The following is a 22,315-nucleotide window of genomic DNA, read 5'->3' as shown; positions in this document are numbered from 1 at the left end:
CGAGATGGTGCGATGCAAACGTTCGACCATCCCGTCAGTTTGTGGGTGATATGGGGAGGTCCGAATTTTCTTTGTGCCCAGGAGATCGCAGACTTGTCTGAGTAGTTTACCGGAAAAATTTCTGCCCTGGTCGGTCAGCAGCCTCTCCGGAGCACCTTTGTCCAGGACATAACCCTGAACAAAGGCCTCCACGATGGCTGCTGCCGACTGGTTGGCCAAAGGCCAGGCCATAGGCCAACGTGTAAAATACTCGACACCCGTCAACAAATATCTATTCCCTCTGGGGGTGGCGGGGAATGGTCCCAAAATGTCCAGAGCGACCAGCTCGTTTATCCTGGACACTTTGATCGATTGCAAGGGCGGGTTAGACTCCCGTGCCGGCGGTTTGCGTTGTGCACATTGAGGGCACGATCCCAACAAATCCCCCACATCCCTCGTCATGCCAGGCCAGTAAAAATCAAGTTGCAGCAAGGCGAGAGTCTTTTGGGTCCCCAGGTGTAGGAGGCGCTCATGAGCGGCCCATACCACCCTACCCCGCAACCCAGTAGGGACAACCAGCCGATGTCGACGTGACTTCCCGTCCCAATGCATTAGCAGACCTTGGCACATTTCCCATGCGTCGGAACCACCACTTTTTCCCCCCGCCGCACCGCCAACGCGACGTCGCCACCCGAGGAGGGAGACATCCTCCATCTGGAGGCGCCCCCATTCAATGACGGGCAACCCCAACAGGGAATCTTTGCCCTGCTGTTCGATCGAATTAGGAACCATTGCATCGTCGTCGTTGGCGGCCGCCAAGACAGGTACCGATGTGTCCCCTGGAGGCCTGCAACGTCCAGACCCCAGGAGGCATGCACACTCGGAGGTGGTTGGCAAGCGTGACAGAGCGTCCGCGTTGGTGTGGCGAACGCCCTTACGGTATGTGGTTTGGAAATCGTAATCCTGGAGGACCTCCAACCATCGGGACAATTGTCCCGATGGCTGTTGAACCCTCAGGGCGTACTGCAGTGCCGCATGATCTGTGCGGACGGTGAAATGCCGACCGTACAGATATGGGCGATACTGTTGGACGAAATGGACAATTGCCAACAGTTCCCTACGGGTGACACAATACCGTTGCTCCGCTGGAGACAACACCCGACTGCCGTACGCAACCACATGTTCCACGCCGTCAACCACCTGGGAGAGCACGCCCCCAATACCCGTGTTGCTCGCATCGGTGTCGAGCAAGAACGGTTTTGAAAAATCAGGGTAAATCAGGGGAGGAGCGTTTACCAAAGCATCCCGAAGGGAGCAAAAAGCAGCCTCCTCCTCCTGACCCCAGCAAAACCGAACCCCTTTAGATGTTAAAGCATGTAGGGGTTTGGCGATAGTCGCAAAATTAGCGACGAAGCGTCTATAATACGACGCAAACCCAATAAAACTCCTAACCTCTCCCACTGAGGTGGGAGTCGGCCAGGAGCTTACACACTGCGTTTTGGCGGGATCGGTAGAAATACCTGAGCGCCCCACGATGTGCCCCAAATAACGCACCGACTCGCGTAACAAATGGCATTTTTGGGGCTTAAATTTCAAATTAGCAGCCCGCATCTTTAGGAAAACCGCCCGCAACCTCTGGAGATGTTCCTCAAAAGTTTTGCCAAAGACAATGACGTCATCCAAATAAATCAGGCACGACTCCCATTGCAATCCAGCCAAAACCAATTCCATCAACCGCTGGAAAGTTGCCGGCGCTGAGTGTAAGCCCATCGGCAACCGGTTGAATTGAAACAGGCCGTGCGGAGTACGGAAAGCAGTTTTAGGCTTTGAATCATCGTCCAGAGGAAGCTGCCAGAATCCCGAAAGTAAGTCCAATGTGGAGAAGAATCGCGCTCCCGCCAAGGCGTCAAGCGATTCGTCCATCCGTGGGAGCGGGTATGCGTCGGCAACCGTAATTTTATTAAGGCGCCGAAAGTCAACGCAAAACCGCAACGAACCGTCCTGCTTCTTAACCAGGACGATCGGCGCTCCCCAAGGGCTGTTGGAGGGAGAAATTATGTCGGCGGCTAGCATGTCATCAACAGCCGATTTGACATGGTCCTTTTCGGCGGGACTCAACCGAAAAGGATTTTGGCGTATTGGCGCGCTGTCACCCGTATCAATATGGTGACGCAGCAGATGAGTGCAGCCCAAATCGTATTTATCCCGACTGAAAACGTCGGAAAATTCCCTCAGTAGTGTCTTAAGACGTTGGCGCTCTAAATTTGACAGGTCCGTCGATCCCGCGCAAAGCGCCTCGAGCCACCCTTCATCGCTGTCTGAATGTGGTCGCGGTGCAGGGGCAGCGCCGACATGACTCGCGACGGGTTCCTCACAGGGCACCGGCGTTGCGTGAGCAAGCACGGTCCCCTGTGGGACCACCACCGTCTGCGAGCCCACATTGAGGACCGCGATGAAGGGTTCTCCATCCCCTCTCACTATGGTCTGGGCCGGGAGTAAATTAGGTCCACTGACCGCGGCCCTAGACGGTCCCAGCAAAACCCCTTGAGCCCCAATGCCCTTAGCGAAGGGCCGCCGAAGTCTCAAAGGAATTAACATTTGCGCCCCCGGAGGAACGCGCACCGTTCTATCTACGAACGCCGGCACCGTCGCGAACGCCGTCCGGCTCGTAGCGGGGGATGGCAAAAACGCCATGCGTCGGCCCGATGGGAGCTCAATGCATCCCTGGTCGATTAATATCCTAATCGGCATTTTGGCCAGGAAATCCGTCCCCAGCAGGCACGGAACCGCCAGCGAGGAGGAAACAAAAATCGGCCCAGATAATTTAATATCCCCGACACAAATTTGGGCTCGAATTTGTCCGATGATGCCAAGTGAACCCCCGTTAGCAGCAAAGAATGGCACATTAACAGGCATCAAAGGACGGCTCTGGGCAGGGAGAATGTTATAAATCAACTCCGAAATAATGGTCGCCGATGCTCCTGTATCGACCAGGATGCGCACCTCGACCCCATCGATGTGACCCACAACGGCCGACGACCCCGATGACGCGGCTACAACCCGATGGGCCAACACGGACCACTGGCTGGGTTCAATGTGAGTACCCAGAGCGGTGCGTGTTGGTGCCATGGTACGCGATATTTGCCCCCCCTTCGCTGCGGTGTTCGAGTGTGTGACGGGCGTGTGCGTGGGCCAAACATGAGGGGTGCCGCGACTCGCCGGATTATGATGGTGGAGCTTGTGACGAGGGCCGGCGTCCCGTTGAGGTGTCGTTCCGCGCTGCCGAGGAGAGCGGCACCCCGAGGCGACGTGGCCCCGGATGCCGCAGTTATAACAGCGTGGAAGCGCTGGTGGCGACGATGGACGTTGTAGACGGCTTGAACCGGCCCGGTCCTCCCGCGCTCCCGCTCCGTGCTGCCGTTGATGGTTGATGGCGCAAACCTCTTCCGCCGGGAGGGTGGCCGCAGCGACGGCGCGCCCGCTCGCCGCCTTGCTGGCCTTCCGTCGTTGAGAGGACAGGTTTGCGTGGAGGAGGCGGGCCGCTTGGAGGGAGCACATCTCTGCATCGTCCTGTGCGACAATGACGATGTCTAAGTCGTCCGCCAGCAAAAGTATCTTCTCTGTCACCATGGCGTCGACACCCTCGTCATCCATTCGTGGAAAGGCCTCCTTCGCCAGTGCCAGGAGGCTTGTGCGGTACGCCAGGGGCGACTCCTTCGTCCCCCGCTGGCGATCGTAAAAGAGTTGGCGACAGTCCGATGGTGGACCATATACCGCCGACAGCACCTGCATCGCCTTCCGCAGCGTGGAGCGCCTCTCCTTTGAAGCCGATGTTAGAGTGGCGAGGGCGTCGCTGTCGAGAAGTGCTGGCAGCGCGCGGAGAGCCTCGGCGTCTGTCCACTGTGCCATCTCCTGGTGAGCGAGGAAGCGCCGCTGGAAGCCGCCCCAGTCGCCATCCTCGCCCACAAATTCCTTGAGTGGAGGTAGCCGCTGATGTAAGGCAGCGGCTGCAGAGGAAGAACGCACTCCCTCGTCCGCCTCACTCAACTCAGCGTCGGCACGAACCAGCGATGGCATCGCCGGTCGCACCCGTGGTGACGCGGCAGGCACTGTACTCCCGCCGTTGGACGCGATGCTTAGAGCGGCCACGCCCTCAACAGCAGCTGCGGCGATGGCGGGAGTTTCAAAATGTTGCTCCGTTGAAATGGCGGGAAGGCGCTGTGGTCGTTGGCTGCTGTCGCCTCGTGGCGGTCCCGCAGCCCCCAGCCGCGTGATGTTGTCGAGCATGGCGGCTGCGGCGTACAGCAGCTCGGCCAGCTTCGCGTGCGCCTGCCTCAGCCCCTCCGTCGACGGCTCCCCTTCCTCCAGCTGCTGTGGCGTGGATGCACCCAGCCCCGGCTGCTCGATGGCATCTTCAGCCATCTCGGGCCCTCCGACTGCAGCGGTGTCCTCCGCCCCTGGTACTCCGACTCGAGTCGTCCGGCGTGTATCCATGTTCGTACTTTGTTTCACTTCTGACGCCAGATGTAGTAACGCTCACGACTCGTTCACACCGGAGTTGGAGGCACACTTGTTTATTTAACACCAACGTTGTGACATACACATTTGAGGGGGTATCGGCCCCCTCACCCGTCTATCTGAGGACACACCTCTCTAGCTAACCCTAGCCTGCCTCTGAGTCCTCCACTAATGGGCTAGGGGAGGCTATCTTGGCCCGACACTGGTCAGTCGGGCCCGGTACCCAGAGTCCAGACCAGCACTGGCTCTGGCTCTGGTACCACGCCACTGGCTCGAGCCTGCGCGGTCCTGATAAGGACGGCGTACCAGGGGGAGTCCAGGGCTCTATCTCAGACGTCTTCCGCCTCCTCTTCTTTAGCTAAACATCACTCCCGAGCCCTTCGATACAATCCCCTTTTATACCCAACCCCTCCCTGAGGGGTGGGGCCCCGGGGGATCATAACGACCGAATCGACCCCCCAGGGTGTCTGGCGCGGACGTCGCAGAGGGCCCCTGCTTGTGCACACATGTAGCCCCGCCTACTGTGTTTGTTTACCATAGGCTGCCATGCATAACGGGCTCTCTCTCTAACACCCCTACAATACCATCAGTAGGACTGGGCTCTGGGTTGTTCTTCGTGCTTTCGGAGTCCCTGACCCTCTGCTCACGATCATTAAGGACCTTCATGATGGTGAGCGGGCCCGGGTAAAACTACGTGGCCGGGAGTCGGAGCCTTTCCCTGTACACCTTGGGGTGCGACAGGGATGTCCTCTGGCTCCCACATTATTTAACATCTATTTCGACTGCGTAGTTCGTGAAGCCTTCAATAGCTGTACCGGGGGAATTACCATTTGGTACAGATATAATGGGAGGCTGATCGACGCCCGGGTGCGATCAAGGGATGGCTCCCTATTGGTCAACCACGTTATGTATGCCGATGATTTGGTAATAGCTGCTCATTCAGAAGAGGAGTTGGAGACGCTGCTGCTGAGGCTGGAGTGTGCCACTAAGAGGTGGGGCCTTACCATCAGCCCCACCAAAACTAAGCACCTGCCTGGGTATTTTGTACCATCGGGCACTCCGCCCCCACAACTCCCAATCGGTGATGGGGCAGTTGTGGAGAGAGTAGAGAGTTTCCCATACCTGGGCAGTGTGCTCATGACCAGCTCCAGTTTATCAGCAGAGGTCTCACTCCGAATCAGTCGAGCGGCAATATCTTTTCATCGGTTGCGTAACGCTGTGTGGAAGCTACCTGGTCTGTCGCTCCGCACGAAGCTTCAGGTCTTCTCGGCCACGGTCATTCCCTCCCTTCTCTACGCTTGCGAAACGTGGACCCCCCTAGTGGAGCATCTTCGCCGGTTGGAAACATTTAGGCTGGCCTGCCTACGATCCATCCTGGGTTTGACCAGGCTGGATTGTGTGAGGAGCTCACAAGTCCTTGAAAGATCTGGGCAAAGTCCCATCAGTGAGCTCCTCCGGCAGGCAAGGCTGCGTTGGCTGGGTCATGTAGCCCGCATGCCCAGCCACCGCATGCCTAAACAGCTTTTGTTCGGCCGGATCGAGGGGGCTAAACGGGCGCGGCACGGGCTAGAGAAGAGATGGAGTGATGTGGTACAGGAGGACGTGGAGCTGAGTGGACTTGCCGATGACTGGTACCAGCGGTGTCAAGATCGGCCTCAGTGGAGGAGGCTCGTGAAGGACGCTACTGGGCAGTTGGAGGCAGTCGCCCTCCAACAACAACGGAGGGCGGAGGAGCGACGCTCACAACAACGAGCGGAGCGCCGGGTGGCTAAAGCACAGCAAGTTGGCACAGTAGGGGGCACAGGTGGTGCATCAGCCAGTCATCTCGGTCATCTCGGTCAGTCGACCCGTGGCACCTGGGTCTGCCCCGTGACCTCCTGCCAGCGGGCGTTCGACACTTCACGTGGCCTCAAGGTGCACATGGCCTGGCACAAGCGTCGTGGTGACGTCACCGCCACTTAGTGGCGAATGGCGGTTGTTGTTGTTGTTGTGAGTGTATGTGTGTGGCCTGCAAAGGAAAATGTGTCGATAACAGGTGACGGTTCAAACAATGGCTATATGAAGAAATGGCCACTGAGGAAGGGCCGTTGCCTGAAACGTCGCCTATTATATATTTGGTTATCCATTTAATGACGTACACAGTGGGGTTATTGGCAGATGTGCTGAGTTATTTTAACGATAGCAGCAGCAGCAGCAACAACTACAACAACAACGGCAGCCAGCAGGGATGATGGAGTCAGAGCGTGCGCTGGTGCTGAGTGCGCTGTTAGAACGCACGGTGGTGGTGGTGACTTGGGAGAGGACGCCATCCAGCAGTGGAGTGGCCATGGCTGATGATGAGATGTCGCGTAGCGAGCCGATGAGTTGGGGTCGTTGACAGACAGAGCGAGGGGTCTCCTGTCTAAGAGAAAAGTGGTAGATGAGGTGGGGGGGGGGTGCAGGGGGGAGCGACTTTCGTTCTTTCGTTCGTTCGTTTTGTCGTTCAAATCTCACGCAGAACTCGGCCGCGATCGGTGATGATGTCAAGGAACGTTTCGTTCCGAACGAGGATCTGGGCTCACCCGTGCATCATCGTTCTCGTGTCACTTGAGCGGAGTTTATTTACCGCAGCCGTTACGATGACGACGATGACATTCAGAAGTATTGGCCCGTGTTAGTGATGACGATGATTATGATCATGATGCGGATGTTGATGATGACCATTACCGTGCGTGATGACGGTAGAGTGGAAGGTCATGATGATGATGATGATATGGGTTCTGAACCGTGATGGTCATCACGGTGAATGTGATGAGAGCGGTTCACTGTGGCAGAGTCGACAACGATGATGACAAACTCCTGTATAACTATGAACACATTATCTTACGACGCACGCAACAACACAAAAAAAACCTGCAAACCTCTTCATTCTAACACCTACGAGTTGACAGGTGTGATGTCATCTAAGTGAACACGAGGCTTCTTACTATTTGTTTTTTTCGGTAAAGTCACGTCGGTAAAAATTTTTTTTTAATGAAAGCAAATAAATTAATACATTTAAATTAATAAAAATGAAAGCAAATAAATTAATACATTTATAAATTAAAATGAAATCAAATAAATTAATACATTTATAAATTAAAATGAAAACAAAGAAATTAATACATTTACGTGTTTTCATTTAAATGTATTATAAATAAATTCATAAATGTATTAGCTTTCTTTTTTATGTATTATATATATTTTTTTACCTACGTGACTTTACCGAAAAAACCCAAAGAGTATGGATCCTTGCAGTCACGACAACTTCACATCTAGAGCGAGACTTCTTACCAGTGAACACGTGCCACGTGACCCCCGCCACCATTGAGCACGTGTCATACCTCCCCACTCCCGTCAGAGGGCCGCGAGTGCGTGAACTGCGGCGCTACGTCGACGCCGCTTTGGCGCAGGGACGGCACGGGCCACTACCTGTGCAACGCGTGCGGCCTCTACCACAAGATGAACGGGCAGAACCGGCCGCTCATCAAACCCAAGCGGCGCCTGGTGAGGGCGCGGCGCTGCGTGTGTCTCACCCTGTGTGTGTGTGTGTGTCGTCACAAAGAAACGCAGAGACACGTGTGTGTGTGTGCGTGTGTCGTTACACACAGAGACACGTGTGTGTGTGTGCGTGTGTCGTTACACAGAGACATGTGTGTGTGTGTCGCCATAAAGAGACGCAGAGACACGTGTGTGTGTGTGTGCGTGCATGTGTCGTTACACACAGAGACACGTGTGTGTGTGTCATCACAAAGAGACGCAGAGACACGTGTGTGTGTGTGCGTGTGTCGTTACACACAGAGACACGTGTGTGTGTGTGTGTGCGCGCATGTGTCGTTACACAGAGACACGTGTGTGTCGTCACAAAGAGACACAGAGACACGTGTGTGTGTGCGTGCATGTGTCGTTACACACAGAGACACGTGTGTGTGTGTGTGCGTGCATGTGTCGTTACACACAGACACGTGTGTGTGTGTCGTCACAAAGAAACGCAGATACACGTGTGTGTGTGTACGTGCGTGTGTCGTTACACAGACACGTGTGTGTGTGTCATCACAAAGGGAGACAGAGACACGTGTGTCGTCACGCAGGGACAAAGACCAATAACAGTGGCGAATATTTGAACCGTTTTTGGGTCTCTCCTAGATCCCCTCAGCCTTAAATGAGTACCTGGTGCGGCGTGTAAACATCGCCACTCAGGAGATAAAAGTCGGCCGGCCGTAGTGTTGGCCACCCACCCCCCTCGTGCACCGTTTCGGCCTTCATAGGTGCTGCCCGCTAACATCATTTAGCCCCAAACGTTGCGTTGAAGACTCTACGGGGGGGGGGGATCTTCGTCTGTGTTGTGTGTGCGCGAAGTCTGCCGCCAGGCGGTCCGGGACTGCGTGCGCCAACTGCCTGACCAGCACCACGACGCTGTGGAGACGGAACGCGCACGGGGACCCCGTGTGCAACGCGTGTGGACTCTACTTCAAGCTCCACAACGTACGTCGACACACATACGCGCGGACACACGTACAGGACACGGACCAATATCCCCCTTGTAGCCGTAAATACTTTTGGGACAAGTGCTGTTAGCGAGCGCCTATGAATGTCGGCTTGACACACGAGGGGGTGGGTGACCAGCACCACGCCATGACCGCCTTTGTCTCCCCAGTAGCGATGTTTTTACACAACCTACCAGGTACTAATTTGAGGCTGGGTCGACCTCGGGGAGACCCAGAACCAGTTCACCTACATATAACAAAGACAAAGATCCCCCGTATAGCCTTAACAGACTGCAGGGGCAAGTGCGGTTAGCGAGCACCTATGAAGGCTGGCAAGGCACACGAGGGGGTGGTTGGCCAGCACCACGCCCGGCCGCCTTTGTCATCCTAGTGACGATGTTACCACACCACACCAAGTGCTCATTTGAGGCTAAGTCGACTTAGGGGAGGCCCAGGACCGGTTCAGATAATCATCACCGGTGTTCACCGTGAGCGGGAATCGAACTCGACTCGCCGGGTACATGGCCCAGCACACTAACCGCTACAATGCCGCTCCCCACGCGTATATACGCATACTTAAATACATATGTACACACACATAAATATCGATGTAGACACAAAAGACAAATTCCGCCGTAAAGCCTTAACAGAATGAAGGAGCAAGTGCTGTTAGCAAGCACCTCTAGACACAAAGACACGCACATATACCGTCGACAAATGAGACGTAATTTGCCACGTGGTGTACATGATTATTTCTGCTCACTCACAGCGGTGAATTGAAGAACAATCCTCACAATAAATTGTAGCAGACGAAATACATGCGACCCTTTGTTTGGCTATGGCAGGGTGGTGGAGGGTTTCACGAACACAAATTTGGCCGGATATTTTATTTGCGTGACTTAACCGAAAACACATTTTCAACGATGAATCGTGAAAGAAAGCCGCTCGTTAAATCGCCAAATTGATTAATTTGGTTCATTTGATTGACAGGTGAACCGACCACTCACCATGAAGAAGGAAGGTATTCAAACGCGAAATCGCAAGATGTCCAGCAAGAGCAAAAAGATGAGGAGGAGCGGCGCTGACGGAGCCCTCAGTGACCCCGAAGATCTGATGATCAAGCACTACCATCACCATCAGCAGCAACAGCAACTCCATCACCACCACCAGCACCACCACCACCATCATCAGCAGCAACAACAACAACAGCAGCAGCAGCAGCAGCAGCAGCTTCTCCAGCATCATCAACATCATCAGCATCATCTCCACCACCACCCACATCATCACCAGCATCAACAGCAGCAGCAGCATCATCATCAGCAGCAGCAGCAGATGGACAAAACGTTGCCCGTGGGTGGGATGTCTCACCTGGGCGTGGGACACCTGGACACGGCGATGCACGGACACCTGGGCCACCTTGGCCAGCTGGGACAGCTGGCTCCGTTCGGCTCCCCCGTGGCTCACGCTCACGCGGGGCTGCCCTTCGTGTCGCCGCACCACGCCGGCATGATCACGGCCATGGGATAGCGGTGGAGAAGACCGTAAGGGAGCACGCCTGTGTGTCTGTCTGTGCGTCTGTGCGTCTTTCTCCGTCTGTCGAATTTGTCATTGTGTGTCCGTCTGCCGGTATGCGTCTGTTCATCTTGTTCGTCTGCGTCTGTCCGTTTGCCTGTCTGCCCCGTGCGTCAGTGAATCTGTCAGTCTGCGCATGTTTCTCTGCGCATGTTTCTGTCTGTTTGAACGTCTATCAGTCTGTGTGTCAATCCATCTGTGTGTCAATCCATCTGTGTGTCAATCCATCTGTCGGTCTCAACGTCTGCCTGTACAGCTGTCTGTCTGTCTGTACATAAGTCTCTGTTGTGCGTTTGTACTTCTGTCTGTCTTGGGCCGCTTTCTTCCGAAAGGAGAGTAACTCCTTCACCACCTTCTTCACCACATCACCATGACACTGCCATCACACGCCCACCAAAGCCTGCGACATCACCATCACGCCGCCGTCACGGCGTGCAACATCACCATTGCGCTTCCATCACACTGACATCAGACTGCGCGCACAAATGCATTGGCACGTTCGAGCTGTGTGAGTTCACTCCGCTGTGTGCATCCCTCGAGGCGATCCAGCTCGTCCTATGTGCCGGGGCAATCTTCCCAATCGCCTCCCCCCCCTTTATCCCTTGGCCCCCCCTTATCGCTGCCCCCCCCCCTTATCCGTGCCCCCCTATCCCTGCCTCCCCCCTATCCCTGGGCCCCGCCTCCTCCACCCGTTTGTCACACTCACCACTCACCCAGACATTTGTACACTTGGAAGCGTTATTGTATGCAACATAGTTCTTATTTAAACAACAAAAATATACTTTTTGGTGGAATCACCGCAATTCAGTCATCATTATCGTTAAGTATCACTTATACCGATTGTTTCACGACGCAGTTACAAAGTGAAATCTCTGTTTTACGTTAATATCGTCGGCGCTGCTACCCACTGTGGTGTTCAGGGGGTCGGCTGCATTGGAATATGCAGATTGTCGCCCGTTCGATTCGATCTCCGGGCGCGGCAGGAGTTCAAGCGACGGGGCGGGTTCACGACGACAAAAAAAAATCCCCCTTTCTCCCACGCAACATCTTTGTTGTTATCCAGCAGCAGTAATTCCGTGGGTTCGCCCGCATGTTCAGTCGCCCGGCAGCAGGTCGCGTGCGGTGGAGTAAGGCGTGGCCGCTCCCGTGGAAAGGTCGACCACAGAGATGCCACTCTGGAGAGGGGGCAGCAGGAGAGCGACTCGCTCCGACTCGGAGGACCCCCCCCCTCTCGCCCGCACGAACCGGCAAAACTGAATAACGAGAAGTGACAATTTGTTTTCGAATTCGGTCAAATAAAAAAACAAAAACATTCTCAAGAAATGTTTCAAGAATCTCGATGCACGTGAGTGTGTCAGAGATTGTAACCACGACCAGACGATACTCGCCTGGCACGTGGCGGACACCGCGAATAATCACTAAGTAAACAAAATAACAATGCCCCCCCCCCCCCCCACGATTGGTAACTTAACGAGGCCTGATAGGGGTATTGGTTAGAGGCAGGGGCAATTGAAGGGGATTTGGGAGGGAGAAATGCAACGGGGAAAGAGCGAGAGACGGAGGATGATTGACAGGGAGGTTGGGTTGGGATCCGTTGGAGTAAGGAGCCATCCATTTAGTACGTACGCATGGAGGGGGGGGGGGGGTTAACCCAAATGCGTTCGCTTGCGTATGGGGGGTCTACTGACAATGCACGCATAGGAAACTGGGGGGGGGGGGGGGGTGAAGCCTCGATAACAATTTGTCTACATTGGCCTTCAAATGAGTTGGATAGTCCAGCGGTGGCCTATCTGTTTGCTTAAACACGTCAATCTTCATGGTTCTTTCGGTAAAGTCACGCAGAAGGGAAATAATAAAATAATAATAATAAAACATAATAAAATACAATTCTCACGACGTTTCGGCCACAACGCAAGCAGCGTCTTTCCGGCAGCCTTGTTCAGTGTCTTCAGCTGTGAGACAACAAGTATTGCCGGGAGAAGTGGCACTGTGGGAGAGACGTCACTTTGTATGTCACCGTGCCCCTGACTGCAGCTATCACGCAGCTCAGCAAAATAAGTGGCCAAGGTACGCAACTTAATTTTTTAATTCAGCCGGCGGTGGACTGTCTGTTTGCTTAAACACGTTAATATTATTAATCCTTGATCGTTGCTGCGTGGATTAAATATCGGCCGTTCTATAGGATTCGGGGATGGGGGGGGGGTCACGTTTTTACGGATTTTTGCGTACCTTAATGGATGGCCCCAAAGTGGAAAGGTGAATTGTCTGGAGGGAAAGTGGAAGGACAAGGAACCTTCGAGTAAGGGGGCTAGAGGGATTTATATAATAGGAGGGGGGGGGGGGTGGAAACGCGAGAGATGGGGACGCTTGGAGCGAAGAGAATCCTTGAAGAGCGTGTCCAGTGCCGGAATAAATAAAGACGCCTCTCTTATTCACGACAAATGCCTGCGGTACATACACTCCGTCACGAGGGAATCCGTGAAGAGAGCCCCCTTGCTTTAGCCGAGGGCCTTCAGTTGGCAATGTTGGGAGCAAGCAAGCGCGGGCCTACGGCTTTTACCTATTACGTGATAATAATAATAATATTAGTATTGTTGTTATTCGATTTGCTGCTCCTGCTGCTGCTGTTGTTGCTATATCAGCCCGTGAGCGCGATGGCTGTGATGTCTGTCCAGCTGTTTGCATTGCTACAGTATACGTTACAGTATGTATGCACTGCATTTTGTAAACTGCAATAGCCACATTAAAGTTGTTTGTATTCCTCGCTGGAGTTCGCGTGTGGTTCACTGGTGCTTGGTTGCGCCTTGACTGCGTTAACGCCACCATTACACCATAACAGTGAGTGGTGCAACGTCACATCGCACTGTCATCATCACAGCGTGCACCATCACATCAGACGGTGGCTAGGAGATGTTAACTCCCTCGCCTGGTGTGCAGGAGGTTCGCCGGTTCGATCCCGACCCTGACCCCTTGCTGTATATTTGTCAAGGCGCTCTTCCTCCTCCCTCCCAGCTTAAATAGACGCTCCAAGCCTAGGACGTGTCATTCAGACTCTGTCTTATCGACAGACATGTTCTTCACCTGAGGACGGCTGCTTGCGTTGTGGCCGAAACGTCGTGAGAATTATTTTATTATGTTTTATTTTTATTATTTTATTATTTCCCTTCTACGTGACTTTACCGAAAGAACCAAGAAGATGAATCCCTGCAGTCACGAAAGCTTTAAATCGAAATATATATTTGGAGTTTGTGGTGTCTCTCTGTCTGTCTCCCTCTCTTTGAGGTCGCGTGGATTTGTCTCTGGGTCCCTCCGGGGTTTCCCCTCCACATTTTAGAATAAACATCGCACGTTTAGAGTGTTGAACAGCTATACATCTCCACGTGATGATAAGCCACTTCGTTGAGCTATCATTTGTGGCCAGCTATATAGCTCTCGTGAAAAAGTGCTTGTTATCTCAGTGGGCCTTACCTGGTTAAATAGAAATGGTTTCATCGTTTCAGCCAGTGGTTCTTCAAACCTTACTGCATGCAGCCTTGCACCCCTTGCATTCTCAATCGTGATTGTTTTAATAATGTTAATACATTGATAGAGCGTTTGGTGAAACTAAGTAGTTGCACTTTTTGGTTATTTCGGTAAAGTCACGTAGGTATAAAATATATTTTTTATTTTATTTTCTACCTACGTGACTTTGCCGAAAGAACCAAAGAGTATGGATTCCTGCAGTCACGAAAGCTTCAAATCAAGATGAAGTAGTTGTACTCACGTGCCCGTACTTAATTTGTGTTTCGATGATTTACCTTCGAAAAACAAATCTGGCCGTGCCTCGCACCCCCAGAAAGGGCATCTCGCATCCCCAGGTGGGGTGTACGTGCACCTCACGTGAAGAACCACTGGTTGGAACCATCGTGCTGTGTGTACGTGTACACGGTGCAGTCCACTCGCAGAGGGCAGTAACAGCCCCTCCTGCGGGAGGGTTGAATCTTCCCGACAGATCCCGCCTCTTCCCACTCGGCCACCGCTCCCGTGTGTGGCAAGCAGCCAGACAGTGAGCCCCCCAAGTGTGCTGCCGACAATTTCCAAAGCTCTGGAATCCTCTACACTGTATATATGAGGACGCTTTCACAGCCAACTAATTACGCGTCGCGCATACATCGATAAAAGTATAATGTTTCCTCAATTTGAATCCCCGTGTGCTGTCGGCGTCAGATATTTATTTATCTGGCAACTCTTCTATAGAGCAGTGCATTATGTTGTGGCAGAGAACTGCACGTGGACGATGACACTGCAGAACTACTTCCGAAAAGGTCCTTTCAATCGCGTCCTTATCCACACTCGGTGACGTTTCGGGCAATTTCCCTTCTGCATAGCACATAGATCACATGAATGTTTGTTGAACACCTTTCACACCGTGCGTAGCCAACCGCGCTAATCGGAGGTCTGCTATTATGAAGAAGCGTCATTGCCCGAAACGTCGTCTCTTATATATTTTGTTTTAAGGCCAGACTACAGTACGATTGCCACGTGTGTTGAGTTGGTGTTGTTGATGTTGCGTCACCACATCGTGTGTTTAATCATGAAAGCCGGCTTGGTCAATGGTGGTGTTAGCATATTTACTGACAACACGTGCGCTCTCCAAGTCGGGGATTGGAACTCGCAGAATTCGCTCCTCCGTTGCTTGCTTCATTCGCCTCCCCCGGGAGAGGGGGTGGAGGTGGGAAGCGCCACTTGAACGGTAGTTGTCTTCGTGATGCTGATGATGCTGATGATCATGATGGAGGGTGATGGGGTTATTGGTCAGTAAGGAAGGGATGGGGGGGGGGTAGATGTTGCAGACGAGCTGGAGAGAGAGAGAGAGGGAGGAGGGAGAGGAAAGGGGCTCTGTGAATGGAAGTCTTTGACGGAAACTTTTTGATTCCGTCCACACGGATCGCGTGTCCCCCCCTCCTGCTCCGTGCTTCCGGACAACCCATCTGTCCGCTGTCCACCACCCCCCCCCCAATTCCCTCCCCCAACCCCCCCCCCCCCCATTCTCCCCCCGCCCCGGCCGTGCTACCCGATTGTGCTATCGGGGTCGTCGCGTACAACTCTAGCAGAGCAGTGCAGCAAGCTCCGTGTTGGAGAACGGCCCACGGAATGGGAGACCACAGAGTTACCTCTGAGGTCACCTTCTCCAAGTGACCTCTGGTCCACGCCGTCATGTGGGAAGCGCTTCTCCCGGCCACTGAGACGACTGCTCGTCGCGTGACACACCAACCCCGATGTGTGCACTGTATGCATCCATAATAAAGGGTTTTGGGTTCGATCGCGTAAGTCTAAACGTGGATGACCTTTGAATCTCTGTTGCACCTATTGAGGAACGCCAGTGAAGACATCTAATTTACACGCTTGACGCGGAGTTCCTCCAATTTTCTGGTTTTAAGAAGAGTATCCTCCCCTTCGAGGTTAGTCAGTTTAACACGGAGGCTTTCGCGACCAATATTATTCATAATGAAGGTTTTTGGGTTAGATCGCGTAAGTCTAAATGTGCATTACTTTTCTTAAAACTAGAAAATTGGAGAAACTCCGTATTGAGCGTGTAAAATTGATGTCTTCACTGGCGTTCCTCAAAGGGTGCAGAGATTCAAAGGTAATACACGTTCAGACTTACGCAATCTGACTAATATTGGTCGCGAAAGCCTACGTGTTTAAACGCACTGTATGCACGTTGAACTTCTTTCGCGCCGTACATAGCCAACGGCGCTAATCGGAGGTGCCGAAGAAATGTAATTCCAAGGGGCGAGGCTGAGCTACCTTTAAGTGTAGAACCGATTGCGCAATGTTTTCTTTTTTAAGCCACTGATGTTGACCGGGCTGGAGTGGGTGGGTGGGAGTGGGGGGAGCGTTCGTGCCCCCACCACCAACCCCGCTCCACGCACCCCACTTCAATATGTGGCCACAAAAAAAATCAACAATAAAATGCGGCGACTTGAGGGAGAGGACCTTCATCCAGCAGTGGCTCGATTGCGGATGACGGCGATAATGATCTGGGGTGGGATGGGGGGTGGGGGGACGTGCTGCCTGGACCAGTGCTGGGTGCTCACACACCGACCCAGAGCTTCTCTCACCACCTCCTCGTCTCAGAGTTCCACCTCCCCCACCCCTCGCTTCCCTCGTCTCAGCACCGCACCCCGCCCTGTCCCCGCCACTCCGCTCACATCGGGCTCAGCGGTGGGGCGATCTCCCTCGCCTGGAGTGGAGGAGGCCGTGGGTTCCATCCCGATCCCGACCTTGACGCCGGTATCTTTTGGATGTTCTCCCCCGTGGCCGCGTGGATTTTTATTTTGTTTCCTTCTCCTCCAGGTCCTCCGGTTATTTCCCCTCTTCCAATTTCGAAGCACGCGTGTAGATGTATCTGGATGCTATCACAATGTCCACGCGACAAGCCGCTTCGTTGAGCTATCGTGTGTGGCCAGGTCGCTTGTGAAAAAGAGCTGAATAGTCGAGTGGGCATCACCTGGTAAAGCAAAAATAGTAAAATTAGTAAATCCCCTCTCTGTCACCCCCCCTCCACATCACCTCTTCTTTGCTCACCGCCCACCTCACCTCCCACCCTCTCTCTACCCCGGCTCTGAATACACGCGAAGTCAAGTCGGGCGCCACGCGTGTGCAACAGAGAGCGTGAGACCGCGTGCTGCCCTGCCGACCTGCGATGAGTGTTTGTCCTTTCGCCCGTAAGCGTTATCCAGACACTCCCTGCTTGCTCATCCTCCTCCTGCCATTAGCACGGTTGGCTACGTACGGAGCGAAAGACGTTCAACATGCATACGTGGCAATTTAAACACGGTGTTTTTGTTTATTGAACTGCCCAGACATCCCAACGTAGCTGGCAGGACCCTCCTGAATAAGAGTCTTGAGATTTAGATTTAAAGCTTTCGTGACTGCAGGGATTCATCTTCTTGGTTCTTTCGGTAAAGTCACGTAGAAGGGAAATAATAAAATAAACAAATGTAAACATTTTATTATGTTTCATTTTTTATTATTTTATTATTTCCCTTCTACGTGACTTTACCGAAAGAACCAAGAAGAAGAGTCTTGAGACTCAGTGAGGTTTGCCGCTGTAACGCGAATGCAATTTATTGAGAAACGCGTGGCTTGCAATCCCCACTCTCTGTGCGTTCACCTTGTCCAAGACACTCACTCACCGTTGCGCACTCTCTACCAGCGGAAGCATTCGTCCAATTACGTTGGACGCTTTGCGACTCGCAGATGGCAGTGAGGCGGCGCTAGTTTCTCCGGTCACGTGGCCCCCTTCAGGTCGCGCACGCGGCAACGGCCGTGGGAGCGCCCGGTGGTCACGTGGAGGCGGCTGAGAAGGTGGTGGTGCGGCGCTCATCCCGCGGGCTCCGTGATACGAGCTCACGTCACCACCGCCGTGGTTGTTGTTGTTGTTGTTGTTCTAAGGGGCCATCCATTGAGTACGTTATGCATGGAGGGGGGTAACCCAAGTGCGTACGCTTGCGTACGGGGGGTCTACTGACACGTTACGTACGCATAGGTAACGGGGGGGGGGGGGAGTGAAGCCTCGATATCATGTTGTCTACATTGGCCTGCAAATGAGCCACAGTTCAGCTTCTTCAGCTGTCAGACAACAAGGACTACCGGGAGAAGTGGCGACTGTGGGAGAGGTGTCACTTTGTGTGCCACCGTGCCCCCCTGACTGCAGCTTTCACGCAGCTCAGCAAAATAAGTGGCCAAGGTACGCGACTTGATTCTGTAACGCAGCCGGCGGTGGACTATCTGTTTGCTTAAACACGTCAATATTATTAATAACACTTGATCGTTTCTGCGTGGATTAAATATCGGCCGTTCTATAGGATTCGGGGGGGAGGGGGTATTAAGTCCGCGTGCGTACAGGGAGGGGGGGGGGTCAAGTTTTGACAGATTTGTGCGTACCTACTCAATGTATGGGCCCTAATTCTGCGATGAGCAAGCACTGTGTAGTAGGGGACGGGGCAAAGGGAGAGAAGCGGGTTTAGGAAGTGTGACTGTGTGTGTGGTTGTGCCTGTGTGTGACTGTGTGCGTGTGTGTGTGCTTGTGTCTGTGTGTGTGACTGTGTCTGTGTGTGTGACTGTGTGCGTGTATGTGGTTGTATCTGTGTGTGTGTGTTGTGTCTGTGTGTGTGATTGTGTGCGTGTGTGTGTGACTGTGTGCGTGTGTGTGTGCTTGTGTCTGTGTGTGTGACTGTGTGCGTGTGTGTGTGCTTGTGTCTGTGTGTGTGACTGTGTCTGTGTGTGTGACTGTGTGCGTGTATGTGGTTGTATCTGTGTGTGTTGTGTCTGTGTGTGTGACTGTGTGCGTGTGTGCTTGTGTCTGTGTGTGTGACTGTGTCTGTGTGTGTGACTGTGTGCGTGTATGTGGTTGTATCTGTGTGTGTGTGTTGTGTCTGTGTGTGTGACTGTGTGCGTGTGTGTGTGCTTGTGTCTGTGTGTGTGTGTTGTGTCCGTGTGTGTGACTGTGTGCGTGTGTGTGTGCTTGTATCTGTGTGTGTGCTTGTGTCTGTGTGTGTGACTGTGTGCGTGTGTGTGTGACTGTGTGCGTGTGTGTGTGCTTGTGTCTGTGTGTGTGACTGTGTGCGTGTGTGTGTGCTTGTGTCTGTGTGTGTGCTTGTGTATGTGTGTGTGACTGTGTGCGTGTGTGTGGTTGTATCTGTGTGTGTGTGTTGTGTCTGTGTGTGTGACTGTGTGCGTGTGTGTGGTTGTATGTGTGTGTGTGTGGGGAGCGGTAGTGTAGCGGTTAACGCGCTGCGCTATGAACCCGGCGACACGGGTTCGATTCCCGCTCACGGCCAACACCCAGTGACGATTATCTGAACCGGTCCTGGGCCTCCTCTAGGTCCACTCAGCCTCAAATTAGTTCCTGTTTCGGTATGTGGACATTGCCGCTGGGGATACAAAGGCGGCCGGGCGTGGTGCTGGCCACCCACCCCCTCCTGTACCGTGCCAGCCTTCATAGGTGCTCGCTAACAGCACTTGCCCCAACAGTCTGTTAAGGCTATAAGGGGGATCCTTTTGTGTCTGTGTCATTGTGTCTATGTCATTGTGTCTATGTGTGTGTGTGATTACTATATGTCGGTGTGACTGAATGTGCGGAGTTCGATGCCTATTCACGGCCAACATCGGTGACGAATATACGAACCGGTCCTGGAGGCTCCCCCATAGACCGACTCAGCCTTAGACGAATACCTGGCGACATGCGTCAACGCATCCGCACTGGGAGACGAATGCGTCTGGACGTGGTGTTGGCCACACCAACCCCCCTTTGTGCATCAACGGTATGCTGAAGGCTATACGGGGGACTTGTGTATTTATCTTTGTGAGCCCTGTGCACCGCGCTATGCTGGTTCGCGATAAGAAGCAGCAGCAGCGGCAGCAGCAGGAGATGTCGCGATAGAAGCGCGACACGGCGGCGCCGTGCGGTCGCGACGGGGCACCACGTGACACGATCGTCGCCTAAATTGACCCGCGACTCAACATCATGAACTCATAAACTCGCCGTTCCCATGGCGGGGGAAGGTCCCGATTCAGCGTCGCACGCAGTGCAAATCTGCCCGACGGCGCGACTCAACAGTAAATGTGGTGATGGTGGCAGTGGTGATGATGATTATTGCGGTGATGGTGATGATGATGGTGGTGGTGGTGATGATGATTGCGGCGACGGTGATGATTCGGGCGATGATGATGAATATTCTGGCGATGATGATGATTGCGGCGATGGTGATGATTGCGCTGATAGTGATGATCGTGGTGGTGGTGATGATGATTGCAGTGATGGTGATGATTCTGGCGATGATGATGATTGCGGCGATGGTGATGATTGCGCTGATGGTGATGATCGTGATGGTGATAATTATGATTGCGGTGATGGTGATGATGGTTATTGCGGTGATGGTGATGATGGCGGTGATGGTGATAGTGGTGGTGATAATGATGATGATTGCGGTGATGGTGATGATGGTCGCAGTAATAATGATGATACATCCTTGTCAGGTAACATATTACCGTAGTACAACAGTCACCCTCTACCTGTTGAATGTCTCTCTAGCTTCGTTTGTACTTGTGTCCAGTCGAAAAATAATCTGCCCGAGACAAAGAAAAACTACTACAGGGAATTCTTTATTTAACATTATTTTAGATTTCTCACGTAATGCAGTTGCTTTTTTGTGTTTACTCCAATTTCTATTTGCTTTATTGCTTCCCAATATTTTATTTTGTTTGATCCATGTCACTCTTGTAAATGACTCATCCTTGTCTATATACTGTATACATCTCTTTCGCTATGGGTATCCGTGTATCTCTATGGATATCTATGTATCTAGATTGCTCCTCAATGTATATCTCTGTATCTCTCTGTGCATCATCTCTAAGGGTCTCCATGCATTTCTACGTATCTCAATTGGTCTCTATGTATCTCGCGATGTATGTGGGTCTACGTATCTCCATGTATCTGGGTCTATGTATCTGGATGTATGTGGGTCTATGTATCTCCATGTATCTGGGTCTATGTATCTCCATGTATCTGGGTCTATGTATCTGGATGTATGTGGGTCTATGTATCTCCATGTATGTGGGTCTATGTATCTCCATGTATCTGGGTCTATGTATCTGGATGTATGTGGGTCTATGTATCTCCATGTATGTGGGTCTATGTATCTCCATGTATGTGGGTCTATGTATCTCCATGTATCTGGGTCTATGTATCTCCATGTATGTGTGTCTATGTATCTCCATGTATCTGGGTCTATGTATCTGGATGTATGTGGGTCTATGTATCTCCATGTATCTGGGTCTATGTATCTGGATGTATGTGGGTCTATGTATCTACATGTATGTGGGTCTATGTATCTCCATGTATCTGGGTCTATGTATCTCCATGTATGTGGGTCTATGTATCTCCATGTATGTGGGTCTATGTATCTCCATGTATCTGGGTCTATGTATCTGGATGTATGTGGGTCTATGTATCTCCATGTATCTGGGTCTATGTATCTGGATGTATGTGGGTCTATGTATCTCCATGTATGTGGGTCTATGTATCTCCATGTATCTGGGTCTATGTATCTCCATGTATGTGGGTCTATGTATCTCCATGTATCTGGGTCTACGTATCTCCATGTATGTGGGTCTATGTATCTGGATGTATGTGGGTCTATGTATCTCCATGTATCTGGGTCTATGTATCTCCATGTATGTGGGTCTATGTATCTCCATGTATCTGGGTCTATGTATCTGGATGTATGTGGGTCTATGTATCTCCATGTATCTGGGTCTATGTATCTGGATGTATGTGGGTCTATGTATCTCCATGTATGTGGGTCTATGTATCTCCATGTATCTGGGTCTATGTATCTCCATGTATGTGGGTCTATGTATCTCCATGTATCTGGGTCTACGTATCTCCATGTATGTGGGTCTATGTATCTGGATGTATCTGGGTCTATGTATTTCCATGTATCTGGGTCTATGTATCTGTATGTGGGTCTATGTATCTCCATGTATGTGGGTCTATGTATCTCCATGTATCTGGGTCTATGTATCTGCATGTATCTGGGTCTACGTATCTCCATGTATCTGGATCTATTATCTCGACGTGTATGAGTCTATGTCATGTGTGTGGCCCAGGTCACGAGCAAATTGGACTCGGCCTGGTCTCTTCAGTTCTCACCACCTCGTTACACACTTGAGCAATAATGCGACACCGTTGG

At 52.4% G+C, this 22,315-nt stretch overlaps 2 protein-coding genes across 3 annotated transcripts in view; one reads left to right on the top strand and one right to left on the bottom strand.

The window, feature by feature from the left end:
• Positions 1 to 4,619, bottom strand: part of LOC144943664 (uncharacterized) — a 6,310-nt gene extending 1,691 nt beyond the window's left edge. Inside the window, exon 1 of the mRNA XM_078871354.1 lies at positions 3,199 to 4,619. Within this exon, the coding sequence (XP_078727480.1) occupies positions 3,199 to 4,473 (1,275 nt within the window). The 5' untranslated portion in view covers positions 4,474 to 4,619. The remainder of the gene's footprint in view (positions 1 to 3,198) is intronic.
• The window catches only part of LOC144943819 (GATA-binding factor 2-like), a 27,250-nt gene extending 15,204 nt beyond the window's left edge, over positions 1 to 12,046 (top strand). For both annotated transcript variants that reach the window (XM_078871666.1, XM_078871667.1), the window contains exons 4-6: positions 7,877 to 8,022; positions 8,875 to 9,000; positions 9,993 to 12,046. In XM_078871666.1, coding sequence (XP_078727792.1) covers positions 7,877 to 8,022; positions 8,875 to 9,000; positions 9,993 to 10,529 — 809 coding nt within the window. In that variant the 3' untranslated portion in view covers positions 10,530 to 12,046. The remainder of the gene's footprint in view (positions 1 to 7,876; positions 8,023 to 8,874; positions 9,001 to 9,992) is intronic.
• Positions 12,047 to 22,315: the final 10,269 nt, after the last annotated feature.

The sequence above is a fragment of the Lampetra fluviatilis genome, chromosome 32, assembly GCF_964198595.1.
Source record: "Lampetra fluviatilis chromosome 32, kcLamFluv1.1, whole genome shotgun sequence".
In the NCBI taxonomy this organism is placed as follows: Eukaryota; Metazoa; Chordata; class Hyperoartia; order Petromyzontiformes; family Petromyzontidae; genus Lampetra; species Lampetra fluviatilis.
This window is presented reverse-complemented; position numbering and strand designations above follow the sequence as displayed.